This window comes from Arabidopsis thaliana, chromosome 3, assembly GCF_000001735.4.
Source record: "Arabidopsis thaliana chromosome 3, partial sequence".
In the NCBI taxonomy this organism is placed as follows: domain Eukaryota; kingdom Viridiplantae; phylum Streptophyta; class Magnoliopsida; order Brassicales; family Brassicaceae; genus Arabidopsis; species Arabidopsis thaliana.
This window is the reverse complement of record NC_003074.8, coordinates 9,096,806-9,124,172: the sequence shown is the minus strand read 5'-3', so window position 1 is coordinate 9,124,172 and position 27,367 is coordinate 9,096,806. Positions and strand designations below refer to the sequence as shown.

The 27,367-nt window shown below is 36.9% G+C and overlaps 11 protein-coding genes, 1 long non-coding RNA gene and 1 pseudogene across 33 annotated transcripts; 7 read left to right on the top strand and 6 right to left on the bottom strand.

The window, feature by feature from the left end:
• Nucleotides 1-610: 610 nt before the first annotated feature.
• AT3G25030 (RING/U-box superfamily protein) lies at nt 611-3,314 on the bottom strand. Of its 4 annotated transcripts, none has more exons than NM_001338739.1 (3): nt 1,753-3,314; nt 1,265-1,561; nt 611-1,144 (listed from the first exon to the last, which is right to left on the bottom strand). In NM_001338739.1, exons 2-3 carry the CDS (start codon nt 1,521-1,523, stop codon nt 771-773), a joined length of 633 nt encoding a protein of 210 aa, NP_001327480.1. In that variant the 5' UTR covers nt 1,524-1,561; nt 1,753-3,314; the 3' UTR covers nt 611-770. The 4 variants fall into 4 exon arrangements, with proteins under 4 accessions (NP_001327480.1, NP_001327479.1, NP_189139.1 ...); NM_001035685.1 differs by having other exon boundaries at nt 674-1,561; nt 1,753-1,797; nt 1,937-1,958; NM_001338740.1 differs by having other exon boundaries at nt 661-1,561; nt 1,663-1,976.
• Nucleotides 3,315-4,368: 1,054 nt separating this feature from the next.
• Nucleotides 4,369-7,489, top strand: RLP42 (receptor like protein 42). The gene has a single exon (NM_113406.2). The coding sequence runs from the start codon at nt 4,633-4,635 to the stop codon at nt 7,303-7,305; it is 2,673 nt and encodes an 890-aa protein (NP_189138.1). The 5' UTR covers nt 4,369-4,632; the 3' UTR covers nt 7,306-7,489.
• Nucleotides 7,490-7,499: 10 nt separating this feature from the next.
• Nucleotides 7,500-10,298, bottom strand: AT3G25013 (Synaptobrevin family protein). Of its 6 annotated transcripts, NM_001338735.1 has the most exons (8): nt 10,226-10,298; nt 9,665-9,704; nt 9,553-9,581; nt 9,270-9,333; nt 8,995-9,170; nt 8,373-8,711; nt 7,914-8,119; nt 7,566-7,827 (listed from the first exon to the last, which is right to left on the bottom strand). In NM_001338735.1, the coding sequence occupies exons 3-6, from the start codon at nt 9,565-9,567 to the stop codon at nt 8,661-8,663; spliced, it is 306 nt and encodes a 101-aa protein (NP_001327574.1). In that variant the 5' UTR covers nt 9,568-9,581; nt 9,665-9,704; nt 10,226-10,298; the 3' UTR covers nt 7,566-7,827; nt 7,914-8,119; nt 8,373-8,660. The 6 variants fall into 6 exon arrangements, with proteins under 6 accessions (NP_001327575.1, NP_001327574.1, NP_001154645.2 ...); NM_001338736.1 differs by lacking the exon at nt 8,373-8,711 and having other exon boundaries at nt 7,500-7,827; NM_001161173.3 differs by lacking the exon at nt 7,566-7,827 and having other exon boundaries at nt 7,912-8,119; nt 8,373-8,646.
• AT3G25014 (uncharacterized protein) lies at nt 9,466-9,627 on the top strand (the record flags this gene model as incomplete). Its single annotated transcript, NM_001125220.1, has 1 exon — nt 9,466-9,627. One exon carries the CDS (start codon nt 9,466-9,468, stop codon nt 9,625-9,627), a length of 162 nt encoding a protein of 53 aa, NP_001118692.1.
• A 356-nt stretch (nt 10,299-10,654) lies between the features above and the next one.
• On the top strand, nt 10,655-11,212 carry AT3G25011 (uncharacterized protein). The gene has a single exon (NM_001338732.1). It carries the CDS (start codon nt 10,892-10,894, stop codon nt 11,003-11,005), a length of 114 nt encoding a protein of 37 aa, NP_001319639.1. The 5' UTR covers nt 10,655-10,891; the 3' UTR covers nt 11,006-11,212.
• Nucleotides 11,213-11,236: 24 nt separating this feature from the next.
• RLP41 (receptor like protein 41) lies at nt 11,237-14,116 on the top strand (the record flags this gene model as incomplete). Of its 2 annotated transcripts, none has more annotated exons than NM_001338731.1 (1): nt 11,237-14,070. In NM_001338731.1, the coding sequence occupies one exon, from the start codon at nt 11,332-11,334 to the stop codon at nt 14,068-14,070; it is 2,739 nt and encodes a 912-aa protein (NP_001327885.1). The 2 variants fall into 2 exon arrangements, with proteins under 2 accessions (NP_001327885.1, NP_189137.1); NM_113405.2 differs by having other exon boundaries at nt 11,425-14,116.
• On the bottom strand, nt 11,757-12,239 carry AT3G25012 (uncharacterized protein; the record flags this gene model as incomplete). Its single annotated transcript, NM_001338733.1, has 3 exons — nt 11,757-11,928; nt 12,025-12,081; nt 12,154-12,239. Coding segments are annotated over 3 exons (315 nt in total), but the record flags the coding sequence as incomplete, so codon positions are not given.
• An 85-nt stretch (nt 14,117-14,201) lies between the features above and the next one.
• RLP40 (receptor like protein 40) lies at nt 14,202-18,173 on the top strand. The gene is made up of 2 exons (NM_113404.3): nt 14,202-17,259; nt 17,293-18,173. Exons 1-2 carry the CDS (start codon nt 15,236-15,238, stop codon nt 18,014-18,016), a joined length of 2,748 nt encoding a protein of 915 aa, NP_566757.2. The 5' UTR covers nt 14,202-15,235; the 3' UTR covers nt 18,017-18,173.
• Nucleotides 14,567-20,192, bottom strand: AT3G24929 (uncharacterized protein; the record flags this gene model as incomplete). 7 transcript variants are annotated; one of them, NM_001338725.1, is made up of 6 exons in its annotated part: nt 17,290-17,849; nt 17,934-18,567; nt 18,654-18,850; nt 19,081-19,198; nt 19,521-19,642; nt 20,184-20,192. In NM_001338725.1, 4 exons carry the CDS (start codon nt 20,190-20,192, stop codon nt 18,797-18,799), a joined length of 303 nt encoding a protein of 100 aa, NP_001319638.1. The 7 variants fall into 7 exon arrangements, with proteins under 7 accessions (NP_001327172.1, NP_001319638.1, NP_001327175.1 ...); NM_001338727.1 differs by having other exon boundaries at nt 18,460-18,567; NM_001338726.1 differs by having other exon boundaries at nt 14,567-18,567.
• A 160-nt stretch (nt 20,193-20,352) lies between these two features.
• On the bottom strand, nt 20,353-21,159 carry AT3G24927 (annotated as a pseudogene). Its single transcript has one exon.
• A 513-nt stretch (nt 21,160-21,672) lies between these two features.
• On the top strand, nt 21,673-21,940 carry AT3G04845. The gene has a single exon (NR_141130.1). It is a non-coding gene; the product is annotated as an other RNA (long non-coding RNA).
• Nucleotides 21,941-22,181: 241 nt separating this feature from the next.
• RLP39 (receptor like protein 39) lies at nt 22,182-25,113 on the top strand (the record flags this gene model as incomplete). Of its 2 annotated transcripts, none has more annotated exons than NM_001338723.1 (1): nt 22,182-25,113. In NM_001338723.1, one exon carries the CDS (start codon nt 22,243-22,245, stop codon nt 24,988-24,990), a length of 2,748 nt encoding a protein of 915 aa, NP_001327089.1. The 2 variants fall into 2 exon arrangements, with proteins under 2 accessions (NP_001327089.1, NP_189134.1); NM_113402.1 differs by having other exon boundaries at nt 22,336-24,990.
• VAMP728 (vesicle-associated membrane protein 728) lies at nt 25,100-26,782 on the bottom strand. Of its 5 annotated transcripts, none has more exons than NM_113401.5 (4): nt 26,631-26,782; nt 25,839-26,064; nt 25,658-25,707; nt 25,100-25,557 (listed from the first exon to the last, which is right to left on the bottom strand). In NM_113401.5, the coding sequence occupies exons 2-4, from the start codon at nt 25,992-25,994 to the stop codon at nt 25,539-25,541; spliced, it is 225 nt and encodes a 74-aa protein (NP_189133.4). In that variant the 5' UTR covers nt 25,995-26,064; nt 26,631-26,782; the 3' UTR covers nt 25,100-25,538. The 5 variants fall into 5 exon arrangements, with proteins under 5 accessions (NP_189133.4, NP_001326704.1, NP_001326706.1 ...); NM_001338721.1 differs by having other exon boundaries at nt 25,108-25,557; nt 26,412-26,699; NM_001203037.1 differs by having other exon boundaries at nt 25,228-25,557; nt 25,630-25,707; nt 26,631-26,659.
• Between the last annotated feature and the right edge of the window lie 585 nt (nt 26,783-27,367).

Here is a 27,367-nt window from a genome sequence, read left to right as displayed (position 1 = left end):
CAAAGCAAAGTACAAATTGAAAAGATAGGTAAGAGTTAGTTAACCAGTGACGCTTTCCACCAGTTAGGTGTTTGCCGTAACCATAAGTGTAGTTGGAGGATTGTTCACCTCTAGCCCGACCACTTATTGTTCTTGTTCAAATCAAACACATCAGTGACAAGCCAAATTAAATTAAGAATTTATGGTTCAACCATCAACCTTTTGTTTTACTATGCCAACTTTTTTTTCATTTTAATTTGATTTGACATATTTTATACGCAATATAGATGGGTTTGGTCAAGTTTTCCATTCAAATCATACAACAAGTACTAACCACTTAAGTTTTGAATGCATGTTGCGAGCGAACCGGATTAAATCATTACCATTTAGCAGATTAGATCACTCTAATTTTGAAACGGACAATGATAAATTTAATCTTAAGTAAAAATAGTTTATACTTGGTCCGCGATGAAAAAATTATTTTGTTCGGTCCTTATCGCTATAAATTATAATTTATGAATGGTAAATAAAAACGGTGCAATTCACAAACGGATTTGTCACCTCAACAGTTTCAACCATTCGAACATTGTGTGTTGCTGATTAATGATAATAGTTTGATTGATCTAATTTATGTGTTTACTCCAAATAACATAAACAAACTAGGATTCCATGGAGCTAAGAGGGAAACTAATTTTCTACAAAAGGATTACTCATCAAATATTCAACGACACATTACAACAACAAAGGAAACAACCTGATTATGATAAATTAAGATAATTAAACTGAAAAGTCTAAAAAAGATCAAGAACTTCTAAAATTGTGGTATTACAGAGAGGACAGTTTCCTCTTTGAACCCAAAGCTCTCTAGAACACAACCTACAAAACGTATGACCACACGGAATAAACGCAGCTCCTTTGCTTCTAACCATACACACACAACAACTTATCTCCGCCGCCGTCACTGCCGCCACCTCCTCCTCCGCCTCTCCGTCGACACTTACAAAACTCATTTGCCCTTCATTCTCTTCCAACAACTCCATCAATGACATCCTCGCCGGCTCCACTTCCCTCTCCGCCGGCGTTTCCTCTTCTCTAGCCGATAATGCTCTCTCCTCTGCCAACACAGCTCCTAACCGAATCCTTCCCTCCACCGACGAAGCTTCCTCTGTTACATTTCCAGAGTTAGAAAGGAGGAAACCAAGTTGGTGGCTAACGTTATCCCGGTTAGGAATAGGCGTATCCAAACTCGGGATAGAATTAGACGAGATCCAAACAGAACCGTTACGTTTAAGACGGAGCTTTTCACGGAGACTTTTCCAAGCGGTTTTATCTCTACTGTGTCGGTGCTCTCTTTGCATGACTTCAACAAGTGACCGGTTAGATTGGCTCCTCGACGGCGGTGGTGAGAGAATCTGCGGCGAGGTTCTGTTTTTATCAGCCATTAGAATAGCTTCAAGAGTTAAACAGCTCCGGCTACTCTCAACCGTTGACATACGATCTAATAAAGTCACTCTCAGCCTATCTCCACCATCCATTTGAATCATCTTTCACCGATTCAAAGCACAAACAATGAGAATGTGAACTGAAAAAAAAAAAAAAAATCGCCTAGATTAAAACTTATTTAATATAGAGGCTAAAGACTAAAATTCCGCTACCACAAAAACATTAGAAAAGAAAACGAACTTTTTTTTTTGTCAAGACTCGTTTACTATTTCAGCTCTATAGAAAACCATAAAATTCAAGAGTTTTTTTTGCAGTGAAGAGATAAAACACCTTCGTCTTTACGTTTGCAGGAGAATCCGAAATCCAAGAGCAGATCTGTAATGAATAGAATATACTTTATAATATAAGATTCTGGCAAAACAGAGAGAAGTTTATGATTTTTTTCTTTTTAAAAAGTTCAATGTCAGACAACAATCATAATATTTCTCAGAGATATACAGAAGAATGTATATACTTTTTCTTGATGTTATGAGCTCTTGAACACTTTTTATTCCGCTTTCTCTTTATGTGAAAGAAAGAGATTATATAAAAAGAGTGTGTACGAGCAGAAGAGGACCACGATTGGTGGTAACGGGTAAGCGTTATTTACAGAAATTAGTCGGTAAGTTTACTATTTTACCCATGCATTTATACATCTTTATTGATCAGTTCTATTGACTTTTGTGTTACCCTTTTGTGGGGCTTAAGGGTACGTATGAGATTAATTCTTACAGCTAAGTCATTTGTTTGTCTGCAAGTTTCTTTAAGGAAACGGCAAATTCTTAAGCACATGACAAGTGCAATTCTATTCTTGTCATTTTTCACTAACTAGTAGTTTTGGTCTATACATCACAAGATTTTTTATAGCGATTTTACCAACACAAAGGGGAAGGGTCATGCTAAATGTTTAAGAGTAACTTCAGTTATTGTTGGTTTAAATGTGAAGGATCATTTTAAGTTCAGAATTTGTAAAAGTTTTGTTACATGAGTTAGACCCGACAAGGAAGAAAACCCTCCTGGTCAAGTCTTATTGGACTAGACTGGTCGGTTTCGACAGTGCATTTTAATACTCTCTTCAGATTGAATACAGAAAGTAGTTACCAAACTATAACTAGCACCAACGACTTGGGTTAGGTTTAATGATCTTTTAGGACTAATCCACTAAGGAAATAAATAGGTTATATGTTTTCCCAATTATATTTGTAATGTTAGTTAAGAGTTTTAGCCCCTACTTCACAAAAGAAAAATAAGTTAATGTAAGAAATAATGAGGATGTGCATGCATCATTTGTTGAGAAGAAAACTTTTAAGGGCCCAACACATGTAAGACCATCATGGGTCAAGATTCATACCCATACCCATCAGCTCATATTTGTACCATGATTTTAGTTTTAATTGCCACAATTATGAGCATTCTGACTCTTTTTTGCCAACGGGGATTTAAGATTTAAGGTCACAAAAAGATTCCAATATGCTGTACGTTTTTTTGAATAGTTGAAATATTCTTAAGATTTTTTTTTCTGAGTGATACTTATTAGAGGTAACGTTTTGGTAGTCAATCCAAATTGCAACACGTAAATAACACCTTCTTTTTTTTTTACGTAAATAACACTTCACTAGAATAGCATTCGAAATGGCTGGCGAAGCCATTAGAATAACTTCTAGAGTTAATCCCGTTAATGAGCTCTGGCTAGTCTCCACTGTTGACATACAATTAATTTTGAAATTTATAATTATTGAAATTTGAGTAGTAAAAAAGGTAAATTTGTATAATTTTGAGTGTTAAAAGAGTTCTTGTTGGAATCTATTTCACTAAAAAGATGGGTAAAAGTATAAATAAGTAATTATTGAAGGCTAATGGAAATATTATATAGTAAAAGATAATTTTTTGGGTTATAAAATTAAATAAAACGTCTCAATATATCAAGTATGAAACATGATGAATTTAGTATATAAAAGTAAACTTCAACATAATTTACTAAGAAATAATTAATCTCAAATAACGGGAATAAGAAAATATCAAAAATCTCAGCAGCCAATACAAACATAGACATATCGTAATCCATATTTTATCTTCCATCCGAATTTCATTTCCAATCAAATACATATACTTTTTAAGACTATATAAACCCACTATATCTTACTTGTGCTCATAGACTCTTAGAGCATCTCCAATAATGATCATCACTTTAAGGGTGACAAACCTTCAAAATAAGTATTTGAGGGTCATGATGAAAAAAAAAGTATTTGAGGGTCACTTATTCGAACAATACACCCTCAAATCTATTTATAAAACTTGTTTTGTATTTACATTATAATCTTTAATATTATCAATAATTTGTTATTATGATAAAACTTCAAAAAGAAATATAAAACATACATTTCAAAAACAATTATGTCAAACAATATTAGAAAAACAAAATTTTACATGTGATACCAAATTATATATAAATTTAAAAAGAAACATAAAATAAAACTTGTGTGTTCATGTATTTCATGTAGATATTTATAACTGTAATGTTAATTTTAATGTGTGTTAAATTACTCAATGTAATATTATTGTTATATAAAATGTGTTATTAAACGTTATATTTTTTATATTTTATTAATTTTAATTTTAATTTTGATGCATTTGAATTTATATAGATACATTTGAAATAATTGAATTGAATATTATGATTTTTTGAGAGTGCACTATTCACACCATCAAAAAAGATTCACCCAATTATTTTTCTAATAAAATTATACTATTGCAGATTTGCTTTACGCCAATTCTCCTTCGTAAAAGCACGTAGGGTTACTAAACTTCCCCAGTCCCACAAACGTCTCTCCAATGTCTTTGTCCTTATGCCAAGTTCATTCATGAGATTTTGAAAGTGGATTTTAAAGTGATGTGAAAAATTTCAAAGTGATGTGATTCCTATCCAAATTATACGTTTAAAAAAATATCTAAGGTGGATTTTACTTCATGATTTGAGTAGCTATTTAGCCACTTAGCCACATACTCTTCTCCAAGCCCGAATACAAAGACGACTTCACTTAACTCTTAAATTCTTCCAAGTCAATTTGGGCTCCACAATGCAGAATTACGTCCTATCTTTATTTATTTATACCTATCTCCTCTCTCACATTTCTAATATCAAAATCAAGTCTTTCTTACAAAGTTTTCATCATGTCTAAATCGCTTTTGCGTTTGACGTTTCTCTTGCTACTCTTACTCTCTTGTGTCTCCCCTTCAAGCTTCTTCACTTTTAATAACCCTGCTGAAGGTCCTGGTGCTTGTGGTCCCCACCAGATTCAAGCCTTTACGCAGTTCAAGAACGAGTTTGATACTCGTGCTTGCAACCATAGTGACCCTTGGAATGGAGTGTGGTGCGATAACTCCACGGGTGCGGTCACGATGCTACAACTCAGGGCATGTCTTAGCGGAACTCTGAAACCTAACAGTAGCCTTTTCCAGTTTCATCATCTCCGTTCCCTTCTTCTCCCTCATAACAACTTCACCTCCTCTTCAATTTCTTCCAAGTTTGGAATGCTCAACAACTTAGAGGTATTGTCTCTTTCAAGTAGTGGCTTCCTCGCCCAAGTTCCTTTTTCATTTAGTAACCTAAGCATGCTTTCCGCTTTAGACCTTTCCAAAAACGAGCTCACTGGTAGTTTATCATTTGTGCGGAATCTACGCAAGCTCAGAGTTTTAGATGTTTCTTATAATCACTTCTCTGGAATTTTGAATCCCAATAGTAGCCTCTTTGAGTTGCACCACCTCATTTACCTTAATCTCCGTTACAACAACTTCACCTCCTCTTCACTCCCTTATGAATTTGGCAATCTCAACAAACTAGAGGTCTTGGATGTTTCCTCTAATAGCTTCTTCGGTCAAGTTCCTCCCACTATTAGTAACCTAACCCAGTTAACCGAGTTGTACCTTCCCTTGAACGACTTCACTGGTAGTCTTCCGCTTGTACAAAATCTAACCAAGCTCTCCATTCTACATCTTTTTGGTAATCACTTCTCTGGAACAATCCCTTCTTCTCTCTTCACTATGCCTTTCTTATCATCAATTTATTTAAATAAAAACAATCTCAGTGGTTCTATTGAAGTTCCTAACTCCTCTTCCTCATCAAGGCTAGAGCATTTGTACCTAGGGAAAAACCATTTAGGAAAAATCCTAGAGCCTATCGCAAAGCTTGTTAACCTTAAAGAGCTCGACCTTTCTTTCCTAAACACAAGCCACCCAATTGACTTAAGTCTCTTCTCCTCTCTCAAATCTTTGTTGCTCCTCGATCTTTCCGGTGATTGGATATCAAAGGCTAGTTTAACTTTGGATTCATACATTCCATCTACCCTGGAAGTGTTGCGTTTGGAGCATTGCGACATCAGTGAGTTCCCAAACGTCTTCAAGACCCTTCATAATTTGGAGTATATTGCCTTATCCAACAATAGAATCAGTGGAAAATTTCCAGAGTGGTTATGGAGCCTTCCTCGACTGAGCTCAGTGTTCATTACAGATAATTTGTTAACTGGCTTTGAAGGGTCATCAGAAGTTTTAGTAAATTCATCAGTGCAGATCTTAAGTTTGGATACAAACAGTTTAGAAGGGGCACTCCCGCATCTACCGCTCTCTATCAACTATTTCTCTGCAATAGACAATAGATTCGGAGGCGACATACCTCTTTCAATCTGTAATAGAAGCTCGCTTGATGTCCTTGATCTAAGCTACAACAACTTCAGCGGACAAATTCCTCCATGTCTGAGTAACTTATTGTATTTGAAACTCCGAAAGAACAACTTGGAAGGAAGTATTCCTGACAAGTATTATGTGGATACGCCTCTACGATCATTCGACGTTGGTTACAATCGATTAACAGGGAAGCTCCCAAGGTCTCTTATAAATTGCTCAGCTCTACAGTTTCTAAGTGTGGACCACAACGGAATCAAAGATACATTTCCTTTTTACCTTAAGGCTTTACCGAAATTGCAAGTCCTTCTCCTCAGTTCAAACGAATTCTATGGTCCTCTATCTCCTCCTAATCAAGGTCCTCTGGGTTTTCCTGAGCTGCGGATACTGGAGATAGCTGGTAATAAACTAACCGGAAGCTTGCCCCCAGATTTTTTTGTGAATTGGAAAGCATCATCACACACAATGAATGAAGATCTGGGTCTATATATGGTATATAGCAAGGTTATTTTCGGGAACTATCACCTCACCTATTATGAAACTATAGATTTACGATATAAAGGTCTATCTATGGAGCAGGAGAACGTCCTTACTTCCTCAGCCACCATTGATCTTTCTGGAAACAGACTTGAAGGAGAAATTCCTGAATCTCTCGGTCTCTTAAAGGCATTGATCGCACTCAACTTATCGAACAACGCCTTCACAGGCCATATTCCTCTGTCTTTGGCTAATCTTAAGAAGATCGAGTCACTAGACCTATCAAGTAACCAACTCTCAGGGACAATTCCTAATGGACTAGGGACTCTCTCGTTTTTGGCGTACATGAACGTGTCTCACAACCAACTCAACGGTGAAATACCACAAGGAACACAAATAACTGGGCAACCTAAATCGTCCTTCGAAGGAAATGCAGGGCTTTGTGGTTTTCCTCTTCAAGAAAGTTGCTTTGGGACTAACGCGCCACCAGCACAGAAGCCTAAAGAAGAAGAAGAAGCGGAAGAAGATGAGCAAGAGTTAAACTGGAAAGCAGTGGCAATAGGGTATGGGGTTGGAGTGTTACTTGGATTGGCGATAGCACAACTCATTGCTTCATACAAACCAGAGTGGCTAGTTTGTCTGGTTAAAAGCAGAAACCCGTTACGATCTTTTTTTGGTTTTGAGTATTAACCTTCAATATTTGTCAAGTTGTTGTTGGTATTGTATTGAAGCATTTCCTTAAGTTTGTCATCTTTATCTGATGTTTTTGTCTGTTTTGTTTTCTATATAAGAAGAATGGTGAATTCTACGTAGCATATCTAATTGCTTATACATATTTGATTTTTTCCTAAATAAACACTGAAATTAATAGACTGAAACAGAATATAACTCATTGCTTATATGTCTCAACAAGACTTGTTGATCTTCAGCCTCTTAGTTCCACTATGACACATACCAAAACTATAATCCCCTACGTTCCACAACTGTAAACTCCCAACCTATACACCATGCTAATCACCAATAACTATCTCACTAACCAAGTCACAATTTTCTTTTCTTTTCAATCTTTCTATGTTGGTTTTTAGCAGTGTTAAGACATACCTTACTCCTAGTGAGAGGTATAAAAAGTCTTGCTCTGTCTCCAACAACTTTGGCACACACAATTTCCATCAAGTCATCTTCAGGGTATGGAAGTCTTACTTACCATTGAACCTGTCATCACCATCAACATCGTTCAGTTTCCATGGTAAATACTAAAAAGTCTTTGCCTTGTTCCACTTTCTATTATTTGCACATACCTTTTGATGCGTTCACATTTGTCTGAAGCTGACAAAGAAAGTGGAGATTACGGTCATGTCTTTCTTCTTTCTTTAAGAAATTTTCTTCATTAGTCGATTTTGAACCCATTTGGAGATTTTCTGCGTTAGTATACTAATATCCCCTTTTCTACGTTGCCTGACTTTTCCAACTAAAGTTCTTGCATCGACAATTCTTTTAGGTCGTCCTACAGACAAAAATGAAATTATTATAACAAACAAGTAGAAAGAAATCTTTAAGATAACTTAATACTCCGATTGTCTACTGTCTATTCGAAGACTAAGACCTCCTAACCCACCTAATTCCAAAGAGATTTCCCTTCGGACATAAAGTTTCAGATAAACAAAAAGAAACCTTAGTTTTCTTTTCCTTTTTTGAACTCATACAAAACCAAGACTTAAACAAAAACCATTCACCTATTATTCTCATCTACCTTTTACCTCTTCTTCATTATCTTATTCATCTCCAAAGCATTATAAAAAAAAAAAACAGAGGAGAGTGCCATGATAAATCTTTCTCCGTCTCTGACAATCATATGGATGCTCTTTGTGATCCCCTCTTGTTTTTCTGTCAGTTGATAAGCGTCACAAACACTGCACTTCTCGGTTTAAATGGGGTACGAGGACATATCTCTATTATCCCTTTTGGCGTCTGAAAGAGAAGAGTGTGGTCACCCGGATTCGTCAACTGCACCGGAGATTTCCCAGAGCTGAACTACTTTGACGATTTCATAAGACTCGCCAGAATGGATTATCACAACAATCTTTGTCCCAAATACCCTGATAATGCAACAGTCAACCAATAAATCCTTCCATTTCTTCAAGACACCGAGCTGCGTACTTTTTATTATAACTAACTAGCAACTAGTCTGGTCCAAGGCTAGACATACTTCCCATTGGTTACATTAGACAGCTTGAGTGTAAGGATGATATTGGTGTGAAAAGTTACTTTGTCTACGATCATATTTCAGTACTAATTCATCCTATTTCTTTATCCCTAACAAAATCAAATGAAATACATAAGAAAGAGACCACCAAAAAAAAGAAAAAGAAGGACATATACCGGGAAGAGTTTCCCATCAACTTGTAGAGCAATATGGGAATTATGAGAATTAACGCGATGATGACGATGAGAATTAACCGAGAGGAAGATGATGATACCAAGGACTATGAGCTTAATCTTCATGTTCTGAAACCACATCTTGTCATTTTCGTTCCTGGCGCTCTGGAATCTTGTGCCTATAGATATCAGAATTCGAGATAAAAGAGCATGACAATTAGAAAGAAGATATGCTTGTATCAAAAAGCTCACATATGAGTGAAAGGTAAGTTACTAACCTGTGAACAAAGGTTCTCGGATTTTGTCCACTAGAAGCTCAATTTTTTCACTGCGATCAAGAGCCTGCAAGTTAATGAATTACATAAAGCTCAATCAGTTTGGCAGAAGTGCGCAAGGAGCATTGAAAATTCAAGGCATACATGACATATATTCTCAAGTTAATGATATTTAAAATTGTGAGATTGACATGGATATATGATTCTGACCTCTCCATTATTTCACTTCGGTCACATGAGCCTTAACCTTGGCAAGTTTGCTGATCTTCTAAAGGAAGATCCACACAGTACTCAATGTCATCCTTTAGTTAAGACCTGGGGAACAAGTAACTCAGTTAAAACCGAATCCACAGACACTTAAATGACAATGTTATTTTCTTTGGTATTTTGTTCACCACCATATCTCTTGTTGAGAATCTGCCGCAACAACGCAATAGGCTGCACGAAAAGAAGAGAATCTATTGTCAGGTCCATCAACAAATATAAATAAAAGACACTAAATGGTTTTCATATATCACCTAACTTCAAATACAAGAGGCAAAGCAAGCTAAAGACATCAACAATTCATGCTAAAAGTTTGGTTGTAGCAAAGTAAATTTTTCACTTCCAAGCAAAGTCTCAATTACAATGCATTCTCAATTCTCACAAACAAGCCAATACATAGATCAAGATAAATTCAACCGAGAGATGCATCAATGAGTAAAATAGAGAAAATTCTAATCCAACATGCATCCATTCGACAGAAACGAAAACTATCTTCAGATATTCATTGGCAAGGAACCTTAATATACGCACAAACGCCCAAAAACCTTAACAGAAGCAGAACGATTATCCATGAATGTCACCGGTACCGATAGAAAAATGACAAAATAGATCGAAACTACGCCGTCAAGAGAGCGAGATTGAAACTCATATATACGCGAATCCAAGCATTAAGAGAACGTGTTCGAAATACTCACTGAAGCCATGTTCCACGAGGTAATTGAAGGCGTGTGACCGTCGCAATTGTTTGTTTCGAAGAAGGAATCTTCTAGAGGCACCACTGTGCAGTGACGGAAGTGAAATTTTCTTTTCAACTCAATATTTTGCTTCGTCAAATTTTTTTAAAAGTTTTTAACGCAATGTTTCGTCAAATGATACGGTGGAATTATTGTCTAGATTTTCCGTACGTTTGAAAAAATATAGATATAAACTTACTCTAGAATATTAAGTTTATTTTAATTGAGTTTACTAAGAATAATTTGAAACTACCAAAAAAAAAAGAATAATTTGAAATTCATCTGAGGAAAATTTGATAATCCTAGAAGAAAAGAAAAAAATAATCTAAAATTTTATTTATTTATAAAAATATATAAAAGAATAGAAACTATTTAAATAGTTCACGAGGTCTACAACAATCATGAAAATATTCTTAGTTTTATTCTATTTATTTAAAAAATTATAGTAATACATAAATGACATAATTTACGACAAAAAAAAAATGACATAATTTAAAGGCCACAATATCAGTTGGTAATTTGTGGTAGAATCTTCTTGACTCACCAGTCACCCCTATTATCTGACGCTGTAACCCGCAAGTGTGCTCGTGATCCTCCAATGGAGAAAATCATTCAAGTAAAAGAAAAATGAAACTATCATCTTCTTCATCATTTTCAAATCCTCTTTACCGCATATCTCCTACTCCTAATCGGTTTAACGATCTTTTGTTAGCTAAAACCATCATCTTCTCCATTATCTGACCACTTTCACTTTGCCTCGTCAGTCCTCACCAACTTCAAAATTTGATACTCGACAAACAAATCAAAACAACGCCAATTCTCCTTCGTCAAAGCACGTCGGGTTACGAAACGTCTCCAATAATCAAACGTATCCAATGTGTTTGTCCTTATGCCAAGCTTATTCGTGTAATTTTGAACATATATGTGAGAACTTTCAAAGTGATGTGGTTCCAATCCAAATTACACTTAAAGAAAAATTATCTAACGTGGATTTCACTTCTCCAAGCCCGAATACAAAGACGACTTCACTTACCTCTAACTTCTTCCAAGTCAATTTGTGCTCCACTATGCAAAACTACTTCCTATCTTTATTTATACCAATCTTCTCTCTCACATTTCTTATACCAAAATCCATTCTTTCTTTCAAAGCTGTTTTCATCATGTCTGAATTGCTTCTCCGTTTGAATTTTCTCTTGCTCCTCTTACTCTCTTGTGTCTCCCCTTCAAGCTTCGTCACTTTTAATAACCCTGTTGTTGGTCTTGGTGCTTGTGGTCCCCACCAGATTCAAGCGTTTACGCAGTTCAAGAACGAGTTTAATACTCGTGCTTGCAACCATAGTTCCCCTTGGAATGGAGTGTGGTGCGATAACTCTACGGGCGCAGTCACGAAGATACAATTCATGGCCTGTCTCAGTGGAACTCTGAAATCCAACAGTAGTCTTTTCCAGTTTCATGAGCTTCGTTCCCTTCTTCTCATCCATAACAACTTCACCTCCTCTTCAATTTCTTCCAAGTTTGGAATGCTCAACAAATTAGAGGTATTGTTTCTTTCAAGTAGTGGCTTCCTCGGCCAAGTTCCTTTTTCATTCAGTAACCTAAGCATGCTTTCCGCTTTAGACCTTTCCGATAACGAGCTCACTGGTAGTTTATCATTTGTGCGGAATCTACGCAAGCTCAGAGTTTTAGATGTTTCTTATAATCATTTCTCTGGAATTTTGAATCCCAATAGTAGCCTCTTTGAGTTGCACCACCTCACTTACCTTAGTCTCGGTTCTAACAGCTTCACCTCCTCTACACTCCCGTATGAATTTGGCAATCTCAACAAACTAGAGTTATTGGATGTTAGCTCTAATAGCTTCTTCGGTCAAGTTCCCCCCACAATTAGTAACCTCACCCAGTTAACCGAGTTGTACCTTCCCTTGAACGACTTCACTGGTAGTCTTCCACTTGTACAAAATCTAACCAAGCTCTCCATTCTAGCACTTTTTGGTAATCACTTCTCTGGAACAATCCCTTCTTCTCTCTTCACTATGCCTTTCTTATCCTATCTTTCATTAAAAGGAAACAATCTCAACGGTTCAATTGAAGTTCCTAACTCCTCTTCGTCATCAAGGCTAGAGAGTTTGTACCTAGGTAAAAACCATTTTGAAGGAAAAATCCTAAAGCCTATCTCAAAGCTCATCAACCTCAAAGAGCTCGACCTTTCTTTCCTAAGCACAAGCTACCCAATTGACTTAAGTCTCTTTTCCTCTTTCAAATCCTTGTTGGTCCTCGATCTTACCGGTGATTGGATATCTCAGGCAGGTTTAAGTTCGGATTCATACATCTCATTGACCTTGGAAGCATTGTATATGAAGCAGTGCAACATCAGTGATTTCCCAAACATCTTAAAGAGCCTTCCGAATTTGGAGTGTATTGACGTATCCAACAATAGAGTCAGTGGGAAAATCCCAGAGTGGTTATGGAGCCTTCCTCGTCTGAGCTCAGTGTTCATTGGAGATAATTTGTTAACTGGCTTCGAAGGTTCATCAGAAATTTTAGTAAATTCATCGGTGCAGATCTTAGTTTTGGATTCAAACAGTTTAGAAGGGGCACTTCCGCATCTACCACTCTCTATCATCTACTTCTCTGCAAGATACAATAGATTCAAAGGCGACATACCTCTTTCAATCTGCAATAGAAGCTCGCTTGATGTCCTTGATTTAAGATACAACAACTTCACCGGTCCAATTCCGCCATGTCTCAGTAACTTACTATTTTTGAATCTCCGGAAGAACAACTTGGAAGGAAGTATTCCAGACACTTATTTTGCCGATGCACCTCTACGGTCACTCGACGTTGGCTACAATCGATTAACGGGAAAGCTTCCAAGGTCTCTTCTAAATTGCTCAGCTCTACAGTTTCTTAGTGTGGACCACAACGGAATCGAAGATACATTTCCTTTTTACCTTAAGGTTTTACCGAAATTGCAAGTCCTTCTCCTCAGTTCAAACAAATTCTATGGTCCTCTATCTCCTCCAAATCAAGGCTCTCTGGGTTTTCCTGAGCTGCGGATACTTGAGATAGCTGGTAATAAACTAACCGGAAGCTTGCCCCAAGATTTTTTTGTGAACTGGAAAGCATCATCACTCACGATGAATGAAGATCAAGGTCTATATATGGTATATAGCAAGGTTGTTTACGGGATTTATTACCTCAGCTATCTGGCAACTATAGATTTACAATATAAAGGTCTATCTATGGAGCAAAAGTGGGTTCTTACTTCCTCAGCCACCATTGATCTTTCTGGAAACAGACTTGAAGGAGAAATTCCTGAATCTATCGGTCTCTTAAAGGCACTAATCGCACTCAACTTATCGAACAACGCCTTCACAGGCCATATTCCTCTGTCTTTGGCCAATCTTGTGAAGATCGAGTCACTAGACCTATCAAGTAACCAACTCTCAGGGACCATTCCTAATGGACTAGGGACTCTCTCGTTTTTGGCGTACGTGAACGTGTCTCACAACCAACTCAACGGTGAAATACCACAAGGAACACAGATAACTGGGCAACCTAAATCGTCATTTGAAGGAAATGCAGGGCTTTGTGGTTTGCCTCTTCAACAAAGATGCTTTGGGACTAATGCACCACCAGCACATCAGTTTAAAGAAGAAGAAGATGAAGAACAGGAACAAGTGTTGAACTGGGAAGGCGTGGCAATAGGGTATGGGGTTGGAGTGTTACTTGGATTGGCAATAGCACAACTCATTGCTTCATACAAACCAGAGTGGCTAGCTTGTCTGATTAAGAGCAGAAACCGTTAAGATCTTTTTCTTGGTTTTGAGTTTGATCCTTCAATGTTTGTCAAGTTGTTGTTGGTATTGTATTGTAAGCATTTCTTTACCTTTCTTGTATCTTTATCTATAAACTGATGCTTTTGTGTCTATTTTGTTTTCTATAAATAAGAATGGTGAATTCTACGTAGCATATTCATATACATCTTTTGTTTTTTCCCTAACGAATAAAAAAAGTGGCAGAGAGGCAGGGAAGAGTCAATGGGGAGAGACGAAACATCTGAAACTGAAAATTGAATTTTAGACTACAAAGAACTAATTAATATATAAGCAAACCCCAACAGGTTAAATCTCTTTCTAAATATTCATACTATAAAGGATCAACTACAATGCTGAATGGAATCAGAACACTAAGAAACAGAGATGAAGATAAATCCCAACGTTTTCAGTAGAGTGAAATCGAAACTCATATTTCCGCGAATCCAGGCACAAAGAGAACGTGTTCGGATTGAGAAGGGAGACTCACTGAAGCCATTTTCGACGAGGTAATTGAAGGCGTGTGACCGTCGCAATTGTATGTGAGTGAACTTGTTTGTTATCTGAAGAAGGAAGCTTCTGGTTCTGGAGGCACTATGCACTGTGCAGTGACGGAAGTGAGAATCACCAAATTTTCACTTGGTCACTTAATTTTAGTTTTTAACGCAATATTTCCTCAAATGATATGGAATATTGTGGATAGTTTTTCTATCTTCCATTACGTGTAAAAAACTTTGCTAGCTTGCTTTCGTGTCCAGTTTTGTTTCTTAGGTAAATAACATTTTGATTGTGATTTCATAAATAATAATTCAGCCTATTTTTTTGGCGTTATTTTCAAAACTTTTATTTCCTCACGTCACAAAGATCTTAACCAAGGAAGATTCCTATTCCGTTAGCTGATGGTGCAGCAGTTTGGTGTGTAACACATGTAGGGGTCAATATCAGTTGGACATTTGTGGTAGGATCTTGACTCACCAATATAAGCTTGGTGTGTAACACATGTTGGGGTCAATATCACCCTCATTATTCTTCTTGTGATTTTGAACATAATGTATAATTTCAAAGTGATGTGATTCCAGTCCAAAATATACATTAGAAAAGTCATCTAACGTCGATTTCACTTCAATGACGACTTCACTTAGCTCTCACTGCTTCCACTATGCAAAACCACATTCTATCTTTATTTATACCAATCTTCTCTCTCACATTTCTTATATCAAAATCCATTCTTTCTTTCAAAGCTGTTTTCATCATGTCTGAATTGCTTTTCAGTTTGAATTTTCTCTTGCTACTCTTACTATCTTGTGTCTCTCCTTCAAGCTTCTTCACTTTTAATAACCCTGTTGTTGGTCTTGGTGCTTGTGGTCCCCACCAGATTCAAGCCTTTACGCAGTTCAAGAACGAGTTTGATACTCGTGCTTGCAACCATAGTGACCCTTGGAATGGAGTGTGGTGCGATGACTCCACGGGTGCGGTCACGATGCTACAACTCAGGGCATGTCTTAGCGGAACTCTGAAACCTAACAGTAGCCTTTTCCAGTTTCATCATCTCCGTTCCCTTCTTCTCCCTCATAACAACTTCACCTCCTCTTCAATTTCTTCCAAGTTTGGAATGCTCAACAACTTAGAGGTATTGTCTCTTTCAAGTAGTGGCTTCCTCGCCCAAGTTCCTTTTTCATTTAGTAACCTAAGCATGCTTTCCGCCTTAGTCCTTTCCAATAATGACCTCACTGGTAGTTTATCATTTGCGCGGAATCTACGCAAGCTCAGAGTTTTAGATGTTTCTTATAATCACTTCTCTGGAATTTTGAATCCCAATAGTAGCCTCTTTGAGTTGCACCACATCATTTACCTTAATCTCCGTTACAACAACTTCACCTCCTCTTCACTCCCTTATGAATTTGGCAATCTCAACAAACTAGAGGTCTTGGATGTTTCCTCTAATAGCTTCTTCGGTCAAGTTCCTCCCACTATTAGTAACCTAACCCAGTTAACCGAGTTGTACCTTCCCTTGAACCACTTCACTGGTAGTCTTCCGCTTGTACAAAATCTAACCAAGCTCTCCATTCTACATCTTTTTGGTAATCACTTCTCTGGAACAATCCCTTCTTCTCTCTTCACTATGCCTTTCTTATCCTATCTTTCATTAAAAGGAAACAATCTCAACGGTTCAATTGAAGTTCCTAACTCATCTTCGTCATCAAGGCTAGAGAGTTTGCACCTAGGTGAAAACCATTTCGAAGGAAAAATCCTAGAGCCTATCTCAAAGCTCATCAACCTCAAAGAGCTCGACCTTTCTTTCCTAAACACAAGCTACCCAATTGACTTAAGTCTCTTCTCCTCTCTCAAATCTTTGTTGCTCCTCGATCTTTCCGGTGATTGGATATCAAAGGCTAGTTTAACTTTGGATTCATACATTCCATCTACCCTGGAAGTGTTGCGTTTGGAGCATTGCGACATCAGTGATTTCCCTAACGTCTTCAAGACCCTTCATAATTTGGAGTATATTGCCTTATCCAACAATAGAATCAGTGGGAAATTTCCAGAGTGGTTATGGAGCCTTCCTCGTCTGAGCTCAGTGTTCATTACAGATAATTTGTTAACTGGCTTTGAAGGGTCATCAGAAGTTTTAGTAAATTCATCAGTGCAGATCTTAAGTTTGGATACAAACAGTTTAGAAGGGGCACTCCCGCATCTACCGCTCTCTATCAACTATTTCTCTGCAATAGACAATAGATTCGGAGGCGACATACCTCTTTCAATCTGTAATAGAAGCTCGCTTGATGTTCTTGATCTAAGCTACAACAACTTCACCGGACCAATTCCTCCATGTCTGAGTAACTTATTGTATTTGAAACTCCGAAAGAACAACTTGGAAGGAAGTATTCCTGACAAGTATTATGAGGATACGCCTCTACGGTCACTCGACGTTGGCTACAATCGATTAACAGGGAAGCTGCCAAGGTCTCTTATAAATTGCTCAGCTCTACAGTTTCTAAGTGTGGACCACAACGGAATCAAAGATACATTTCCTTTCTCCCTCAAGGCTTTACCGAAATTGCAAGTCCTTCTCCTCAGTTCAAACAAATTCTATGGTCCTCTATCTCCTCCTAATGAAGGTCCTCTGGGTTTTCCTGAGCTGCGGATACTGGAGATAGCTGGTAACAAACTAACCGGAAGCTTGTCGACGGCCGGCCGCGGCCGGCCGTCGACAAGCTTGTCCTCAGACTTTTTTGTGAATTGGAAAGCATCATCACACACGATGAATGAAGATCTGGGTCTATATATGGTATATGGCAAGGTTATTTTCGGGAACTATCACCTCACCTATTATGAAACTATAGATTTACGATATAAAGGTCTATCTATGGAGCAAAGGAACGTCCTTACTTCCTCAGCCACCATTGATTTTTCAGGAAACAGACTTGAAGGAGAAATTCCTGAATCTATTGGTCTCTTAAAGGCACTGATCGCACTCAACTTATCGAACAACGCCTTCACAGGCCATATTCCTCTTTCTTTCGCCAATCTTAAGAAGATGGAGTCACTAGACCTATCAAGTAACCAACTCTCAGGGACTATTCCTAATGGCCTAAGGACCCTCTCGTTTTTGGCATACGTGAACGTGTCTCACAACCAACTCATTGGTGAAATACCACAAGGAACACAAATAACTGGGCAACCTAAATCGTCATTTGAAGGAAATGCAGGGCTTTGCGGTTTTCCTCTTCAAGAAAGTTGCTTCGGGACTAACACACCACCAGCACAACATCCTAAAGAACAAGAAGAAGAGGAAGAAGATGAGCAAGTGTTAAACTGGAAAGCAGTGGCAATAGGGTACGGAATTGGAGTGTTACTTGGATTGGCAATAGCACAACTCATTTCTTTATATAAACCGAAGTGGCTAGCTTCTCTGGTAATTAAGAGCAGAAACTGTTAAGATCTTTTTTGGTTTTGAGTTTGACCCTTCAATGTTTGTCAAGTTGTTGTTGGTATTGTATTGTAAGCATTTCTTTACCTTTCTTCTATCTTTATCTATAAACTGATGCTTTTGTGTCTATTTTGTTTTCTATAAATAAGAATGGTGAATTCTTCGTAGCATATTCATATACATCTTTGATTTTTTCCTAAATAGACAACTCATCTAACACTGAAACACAATATAACTCTTTGCTAATAAGTCTCAACAAGACTTGTTGATCTGCAGCCTCTTAGTTCCACTATGACACATACCAAAACTATAATTCCCTACGTTCCATAACTGTAAACTCCCAACCTATACACCATGCTAATCACCAAGAACTATCTCACACATGCACCACGTCACAATTTTCATTTCTTTTCAATCTTTCTCTGTTGGTTTTTAGCAGTGTTAAAACATACCTTACTTCTAGTGAGAGGTCTAAAAAGTCTTGATCTGTCTCCAACAACTTGGCACACAATTTCCATCAAGTCATTTTCAGGGAACGGGAGTCTTCCTTACCATTGAACCTGTCATCATCATCACCATCGTTCAGTTTCCATGGTAAATACTAAAAACTCTTTGCCTTGTTCCACTTTGTATTCTTTGCACGTACCTTTTGGTGCGTTCACATTTGTCTGAAGCTGACAAAGAAAGTGGAGAGCGAAGGAAGGCGCAGTTACTGTCATGTCTTTCTTCTTTCTTTAGGATTTTTTTCCTTCATTAGTCGATTTTTAACCCCTTTAGAGATTTTCTTCATTAGTCTATTTTTATCCCCTTTTCTACTTTACCTGACTTTTTCAAGTAAAGTTCCTACAGAAAAAAAAAAAAAATCATAACAACAAAGTAGAAAGAAATCTTTAAACTAAAGTTTAACCCAACTAATTCAAAAGAGATTTCCCTTTGAAAATAAAGATTCATATACACAAAAGAAAGACTTAGACAAAAACCATTCACCTATTTCTCATATATCTTTTACCTCTTCTTCTTCATTCTCTGGTTAATCTCTAAAGAAAAAAAAAAAGAAAAAAAAAGAAGAGTACCATGATAAATTTTCCTCTGTCTCTGACAATCATATGGATGCTCTTTATGATCCCCTCTTGTTTTTTTGTCAGTTGATAAGCGTCACGAGGACATATCTCTACTATCCCTTTTGGTCGCCTGAAAAGTGAAGAGTGAGAGCTAAGTATATATCCTTCGTCAAGTTCCATATCCTTGAGCTGAACTATTTCGATGATTTCATAAGACTCGCCAGAATGGATTATCACAACAATCTTTGTCCCAAATACCCTGAGAATGCAACAATCAACCAACAAATCTTTCCATTTCTTCAAGACATCGAGTTGGGTACTTTTTATTATAACAACTCTGGTCCAAGGCTAGACATACTTCCCATTGGTTACATTAGACAGCTTGAGTGTAAGGATGATATTGGTGAGCAAAGTTACTTTGTCTATGATTGACATGGATATATAACTCTGACCTTCTCAATGTTCTCCATAAAAACACCTTTGACTTCGGTCTCTTTGTAAGTTGTAGCCATTCCTTTCCACCACCATATCTCTTGTTGAAAGCCATTGGAATCTGCTGCAACAACGCAATAGGCTGCACAAAAAGAAGAGAATCTATAGTCAGGTCCATGAACAAATACGAGAGAATCATAAAAAGACCCTAAATGGTTTACAAATACGAAAAAGAAACTGTAGAGTTATTGCTCATATATATCACCCGAATTGTTGAATGTAGTTACATTCAACAATACATGCTAAAAAGTTTGGTTGTAGCAAAGTAAATTTAAGCAAAGTCTCAATTACAAATGCCTTATAAGTTCTCAAAAACAAGCCAATACATAAGCTGAATGGAATCACACACCAATAAACAGAGATCAAGATTAATCCAAACGAGAGATGATGAATCAAATAAGTACAACAACAAAAATCGAATCCATCAATAGAAACAGAACGAATCCATCAATACACACGTGAATGTCACTGGTGGAGATTGAAAATGAGCAAATAGATCCAGTGAAATCGATTGCAATACGAACACAAAATGGTACATCTACGTCTACCAAATAGATCGAAACTCAATTTTACGCGAATCCAGGCACAAAGAGAACGTGTTCCGATTAAGAAGAGAGACTCACTGAAGCCATTATGGACGAGGTAATTGAATTCGTGTGACCGTCGCAATTGTATGTGAACTTGTTTGCTTGTTATTCGAAGAAGGAAAGCTTCGTTCTAGTGGATCGCACTGCGCAGTGACGGAAGTGAAATTCTTTCTTCAACTCAATATTTTACTTTTGTCAATTATTTTTTTTTTGTCACAAGTGTCTTATTAATGTTACAAAGCCAAGTGAACAGACCCAATTATACATAGCCAAAGAAACAAGCCTACAATTTAAAAAACAAACATAACCCATAAAACAACAAAAGCCCAAAGCCCAAATAAATTCCTTTGCCAGAAGGAAAAGTGACGTGAACAGCGCAAAGAGCACGTGGCAAGTCGAAAAGAGATGGAAGACACGTGGGAAGTTGAAGAGGAGAGAATTTCCGATCACCGGAAAGTAGAGGTGACACCGGAATCTTCATTCCAAGCAGAAAATGTCCAGAATCTTATTCATCTTCTTCGCCCGAAGAATTAGAGGCGAAATTCCAATTGAGTGTTGATGAAATTATGACTCCACTTGATGAAAATCTGAAACCTTCTTCATCTTCTTCTTCAAAACTTTTCAATCGGAAAGGAAAATTTATTTTTTTAGAACTTGCTTACATCAACCCAAAACCGGACAAAAGCCGGGACATAAGCCATCCGAATCTCTCGAAGACGAATCGATGGAGACGAAGCCAGCCACCGTTGCGGAAGAAGCCAATCGATGCTGGAAGTTTGCCGGCCAACGGTGCATAACAGAGCCACCGATGCCAGAAGAAAAGTTTTGACTGCTTAATAAGCCAGTGAAACGCCCCATGAAATTGCAACAGAAGTTTTTATAAAAACTCTTGCCGACGAAATCATATCGAAAACTTTTCTTTCTCTCTGAAAAATAAAGGAGAGAGAAGAGAGAGAGAAAAGTTCTCAGTCAAAAATATACATAATATATGTCAATTATTTTTAGTTTTTGCACCCCTTTCATTTTTCTATTGTATTTTATGCATGGTTATTAAATTTTTTCAATTCTTTCCATTTTGTTAATTATATATGAATTTTCATTTTTGGTTTTCTTCCTAACTCTATATTAAATTATTTCCTAATATATAATGTTTTGACTTTTTTCCTAACTCTATATAATGCGAATTTAGATAGACATAAAAGTTTATTAAGTGTAAACTAATCTATACATTTTGGTAAATAAATATTTTAGAAATTAAAAATAATATCATCATACGATTTTATCACCAGTATTAGAAGAAAATAAAATAGAATAGGATAAAACTACATGCATGTATACATATGTGATTACTCATGTATTTTACACAAAGAGTAAAGCATTTCTAAAAATTACATATATTTTTGCTGAAAAACTATTTATATAATTCACGAAATCTACAACAATCATGAAAATATTCTTAGTTTTATTTTATTTATTTTAAAAAAACCATAGTAATACATAAAATGATTTTCTTTTTAAGATTAACGGTTTTCCCACGGTCACAATATCAGTTGGTAATTTGTAGTAGGATCTTGCCTCACCCCTATGGCCCTATTATCTGACGCTGTAACTCGCAAGTGTGCTCATGATCCTCCAATGGAGAAAATCATTCAAGTAAAAGAAAAATGAAACTATCATCTTCTTCATCATTTTCAAATCCTCTTTACCGCATATCTTCTAATCGGTTTAACGATCTTTTGTTAGCTAAAACTATCATCTTCCCCATTATCTGACCACTTTCACTTTGCCTCGTTACCATACCAACTTCGAAATTTGATACTCGACAAACAAATCAAAACAACGCCAATTCTTCTTCGTCAAAGCACGTCGGGCTACGAAATGTCTCCAATAATCAAACGTATCCAATATGTTTGTCCTTATGCTAATTTTATTTATGTGATTTTGAACATATATATGAGAACTTTCAAAGTGATGTGGTTCCAATCCAAATTATACTTAAGAAAAATTATCTAACGTGGACTTCACTTCTCCAAGCCCGAATACAAAGACGACTTCACTTACCTCTAACTTCTTCCAAGTCAATTTGTGCTCCACTATGCAAAACTACTTCCTATCTTTATTTATACCAATCTTCTCTCTCACATTTCTTATATCAAAAACCTTTCTTTCTTACAAAGCTGTTTTCATCATGTCTGAATTGCTTTTCCGTTTGAATTTTCTCTTGCTACTCTTACTCTCTTGTGTCTCCTTGGCTTCAAGCTTCTTCTCTTTTAATGACCCGGTTGTTGGTCTTGGTGCTTGTGGTCCCCACCAGATTCAAGCCTTTACGCAGTTCAAAAACGAGTTTGATACTCATGCTTGCAACCATAGTGACTCCTTGAATGGGGTGTGGTGCGATAACTCCACGGGCGCGGTCATGAAGCTACGACTCAGGGCCTGTCTCAGTGGAACTCTAAAATCTAACAGTAGCCTCTTCCAGTTTCATCAGCTTCGTCACCTTTATCTCTCTTACAACAACTTCACCCCCTCTTCAATCCCTTCCGAGTTTGGAATGCTCAACAAATTAGAGGTTTTGTTTATGTCTACTGGTGGCTTCCTAGGCCAAGTTCCTTCCTCTTTTAGTAACCTAAGCATGCTTTCCGCTTTACTCCTCCACCATAACGAGCTCACTGGTAGTTTATCGTTTGTGCGGAATTTACGCAAGCTCACAATTTTAGATGTTTCTCATAATCACTTTTCTGGAACTCTTAATCCCAACAGTAGCCTCTTTGAGTTGCACAACCTCGCTTACCTTGATCTCGGTTCTAACAACTTCACCTCCTCTTCACTCCCTTATGAATTTGGTAATCTCAACAAACTAGAGTTATTGGATGTTAGCTCTAATAGCTTCTTCGGTCAAGTTCCCCCCACAATTAGTAACCTCACCCAGTTAACCGAGTTGTACCTTCCCTTGAACGACTTCACTGGTAGTCTTCCGCTTGTACAAAATCTAACCAAGCTCTCCATTCTACATCTTTCTGATAATCACTTCTCTGGAACCATCCCTTCTTCTCTCTTCACTATGCCTTTCTTATCCTATCTTGATTTAGGTGGAAACAATCTCAGTGGTTCTATTGAAGTTCCTAACTCCTCTTTGTCGTCAAGGCTAGAGAATTTGAACCTAGGTGAAAACCATTTTGAAGGAAAAATCATAGAGCCTATCTCAAAGCTTATCAACCTCAAAGAGCTCCACCTTTCTTTCCTAAACACAAGCTACCCAATTAATTTGAAACTCTTCTCCTCTCTCAAATATTTGTTGCTCCTCGATCTTTCCGGTGGTTGGATATCTCAGGCTAGTTTAAGTTTGGATTCATACATTCCATCGACCTTGGAAGCATTACTCTTGAAACACTGCAACATCAGTGTTTTCCCAAACATCTTAAAGACCCTTCCGAATTTGGAGTTTATTGCCTTATCAACCAATAAAATCAGTGGGAAAATCCCAGAGTGGTTATGGAGCCTTCCTCGTCTGAGCTCAGTTTTCATTGAAGAAAATTTGTTTACTGGCTTCGAAGGTTCATCAGAAATTTTAGTAAATTCATCTGTACGGATCTTAAATTTGCTGTCAAACAATTTAGAAGGAGCACTTCCACATCTACCGCTCTCTGTCAACTACTTCTCTGCAAGAAACAATAGATACGGAGGCGACATACCTCTTTCAATCTGCAGTAGAAGGTCACTTGTTTTCCTTGATCTAAGCTACAACAACTTCACCGGTCCAATTCCTCCATGTCCAAGTAACTTCTTGATTTTGAATCTCCGGAAGAACAACTTGGAAGGAAGTATTCCAGACACTTATTATGCCGATGCACCTCTACGGTCACTCGACGTTGGCTACAATCGATTAACAGGAAAGCTTCCAAGGTCTCTTCTAAATTGCTCAGCTCTACAGTTTCTAAGTGTGGACCACAACGGAATCAAAGATACATTTCCTTTCTCCCTTAAGGCTTTACCGAAATTGCAAGTCCTTATTCTCCATTCAAACAACTTCTATGGTCCTCTATCTCCTCCTAATCAAGGCTCTCTGGGTTTTCCTGAGCTGCGGATACTTGAGATAGCTGGTAATAAATTCACTGGTAGCTTGCCCCCAGATTTTTTTGAGAATTGGAAAGCATCATCACTCACGATGAATGAAGATCAAGGTCTATATATGGTATATAACAAGGTTGTTTACGGGACCTATTACTTCACCTCTCTGGAAGCTATAGATTTACAATATAAAGGTCTGTCTATGGAGCAAAATAGGGTCCTTAGTTCCTCAGCGACCATTGATTTTTCTGGAAATAGACTTGAAGGAGAAATTCCTGAATCTATTGGTCTCTTAAAGGCACTGATCGCACTCAACTTATCGAACAACGCCTTCACAGGCCATATTCCTCTGTCTTTGGCCAATCTTAAGAAGATCGAGTCACTAGACCTATCAAGTAACCAACTCTCAGGGACAATTCCTAATGGAATAGGGACTCTCTCGTTTTTGGCATACATGAACGTGTCTCACAACCAACTCAACGGTGAAATACCACAAGGAACACAGATAACTGGGCAACCTAAATCGTCATTTGAAGGAAATGCAGGGCTTTGTGGTTTGCCTCTTCAAGAAAGTTGCTTTGGGACTAACGCACCACCAGCACAACATCCTAAAGAAGAAGAAGAAGAGGAAGAAGAAGAGGAACAAGTGTTGAATTGGAAAGGCGTGGGAATAGGGTATGGGGTTGGTGTGTTACTTGGATTGGCAATAGCACAACTCATTGCTTCATACAAACCGGAGTGGCTAGTTTTTCTGTTTCAGAGCAGAAACCATTAAGATCTTTTGGTTATGAATTTGATCGTTTATGTCAAGTTGTTGTTGCCTGTTGGTATTGTATTGAAGTATTTCCTAACGTTTGTTGTATCTTTATCTGATGTTTTTGTTTCTATAAAGTAAGAATGGTGAATTCTCATTAGATGTTGTTTCTTTTCCTAATAAAAAGAGTAGCAGAACTCAAAATTGGGTTTTAGATTACAAGAAACCATATCATCACAAAGACCTAATCTAGATATTTGCAAATCCCAGCAGCTTAACATATTCATACCCTAAAGGATCATAAATCAGTACTAAGTCATCATATTTCATTATCCCTAACAAAATTTATGAAAAAGAGATCGCAAAAACAGAATGAAGAAAGAAGGGCATATACCTCGGGTACAGTTTCCCATCAATTTAGTAGAGCAATGTGGGCATTATAATTCGTCAACGTAATCTTCTTCTTCTTTCAGTTATTAAGACAAACCTAGACGAAGATGTACCAAGGACTATGAGCTTAAACTTCATGTTCTGAAACCACATCTTTCTTGTAATTTTCGTTCCTGGCGTTATGATATCTTCTTGACCCTGTAGATATCAGAACTGGAAATATAAGAGCGTGACAACTAGAAAGGAGATATATTGTATCAAAAAGCTCACATATGAGGGAAAAGGTAAGTTACTATACTTTGAACGAAGGTCCACTAGAATTTTAATTTTCTCACTGCGGTCAAGAGCCTGCAAGTTAATGAATTACATAAACCTCAGTCAGTTTCGCATAAGTGGGAAAAAACAGAGAAAATTCAAGTCATATATTCTCAAATGAATGATATAAAATTATGAGATTGACATGGATATATGATTCAGACCTTCTCAATGTTCTCCATCATAACACCTTTCATTTTGGTCACTAGAGCCTTAACCTTGGCAAGTTTGCTAATCTCCTCGGGATGAGCCAAAAGTACCAAAACTCTTTGTTCAAGCTGTTGGGTTAAGTAGTTGTAGCCATTCCTATCCACCACCATATCTCTTGTTGAAATCCTCTTAAACTCGCTCCAAGAATGCCATTGGAATCTGCCGAAACAACGCAATAGGCTGCACAAAAAGAAAAGAATCTATTGTCATGTCCATGGAAAAATATGAGAGAATTATAAACAAAGGACACTAAATACGAAAAAGAAACTGTATAGTATTGCTCATATATCACCTAAGTTCAAATACAAGAGGCAAAGCAAGCTAAAGACATAACTACATTCAACAGTTTCACTTCCGTTTAAGCAAAGACTCAAGTCAATTACAATTGCCTTCTAAATTCTCACAAACAAGCCAATAATACATAAGCTGAATGGAATCAGAACACCAAGAAACATATATCATGATAAATCCAAACGAGAGATACATCAATAAGTAAAATAAGAAAAGTCTCATCAATCAATGGAAACCTTAACAGAAGAAGAACCAAGTCATAAATATACAAATGAATGAGCAAATGAGCAAAGAGATCCAGTGAAATCAATTGCAACACGAACACGAATATACATCTAAGTCTACCACATAGATCGAAACTAGGCTTTCAAGAGGGCGAAATCGAAACTCATATATACGAAAAACCAGGAAAAAAGAGAACATGTTCGGTTTGAGAAGGGAGAAGGGAGACTCACTGAAGCCATTTTCGACATTTGTTGTAGGAAAATTGGTATCGGAGAAGGAAGCTTCTTCTGGCAACACTGTGCAGTGACGGCAGTAAAATTCCCTTTTTGCAGAAGGCAAAAAAAATTACTTCTTTTTTTCCAACTCGAAATTTTTACTTTGGCTGTAAATAGTAAAATTGTTTTTGAGGAATTTAAAATGGTTACATCATTTACATGTTGAGGTATACTTGAGGAATTTGTGAGGAATTGTTCATGTTTAAGAGTTTTATTTTTGTTTTTAAGTTGTTTCATAAATTAATAAAATTATTATTCTTAGAACTAAACAACGCAATAGGCTGCACAAAAAGAAAAGAATCTATTGTCATGTCCATGGAAAATATGAGAGAAGACTTCCACTAGAAGTTGTTAGTAAGGAAAATTCTAAACAGAAAAAAATAGTTTAAATTTTATTTTAAAAGTAAAAATTAGTAGTTTATTTTATTAGTTTATGCGTTTATATAATATTTCTATTTGATAAAAAATAAGATTAAATGTATTACATTCTTAATATTTTGTAATTTGTAACTTTTTACAAATTAAGTTACTATCTTATGTTTAATAAAATTATTAAATTATAGAAAATTTCAAGTTTAATATTTTTTCATATGTTTTATTTGGTATTAGTCTCTTAGATTTCTAAACCCGAACCCAAAAAACCCGGACTCGATCCGAATTGCCTATGGACAACGTGGGACAAATATAGTTTT

What these genes read in the sequence shown, in the direction of transcription:
- VAMP728 (NM_001203037.1), bottom strand. Translation starts at nt 25,994, where the DNA reads ATGGTGGTGGATAGGAATGGCTACAACTACTTAACCCAACAGCTTGAA. An exon ending in TGATGGAGAACATTGAGAAG is followed by an intron (nt 25,708 to 25,838) that starts GTCTGAATCATA and finishes ATTAACTTGCAG; the next exon opens with GCTCTTGACCGCAGTGAGAA. An exon ending in ACTTACCTTTTCCCTCATAT is followed by an intron (nt 25,558 to 25,629) that starts GTGAGCTTTTTG and finishes TGATATCTACAG; the next exon opens with GGTCAAGAAGATATCATAAC.
- AT3G25011 (NM_001338732.1), top strand. Translation starts at nt 10,892, where the DNA reads ATGAAACTATCATCTTCTTCATCATTTTCAAATCCTCTTTACCGCATA.
- RLP40 (NM_113404.3), top strand. Translation starts at nt 15,236, where the DNA reads ATGCAAAACCACATTCTATCTTTATTTATACCAATCTTCTCTCTCACA. An exon ending in AACAAACTAACCGGAAGCTT is followed by an intron (nt 17,260 to 17,292) that starts GTCGACGGCCGG and finishes GCCGTCGACAAG; the next exon opens with CTTGTCCTCAGACTTTTTTG.
- AT3G25030 (NM_001338740.1), bottom strand. Translation starts at nt 1,523, where the DNA reads ATGATTCAAATGGATGGTGGAGATAGGCTGAGAGTGACTTTATTAGAT.
- RLP42 (NM_113406.2), top strand. Translation starts at nt 4,633, where the DNA reads ATGTCTAAATCGCTTTTGCGTTTGACGTTTCTCTTGCTACTCTTACTC.
- AT3G25013 (NM_001161173.3), bottom strand. An exon ending in CCGAGAACCTTTGTTCACAG is followed by an intron (nt 9,171 to 9,269) that starts GTTAGTAACTTA and finishes TGATATCTATAG; the next exon opens with GCACAAGATTCCAGAGCGCC. An exon ending in TTGATGGGAAACTCTTCCCG is followed by an intron (nt 8,647 to 8,994) that starts GTATATGTCCTT and finishes TCGTCAAAGTAG; the next exon opens with TTCAGCTCTGGGAAATCTCC.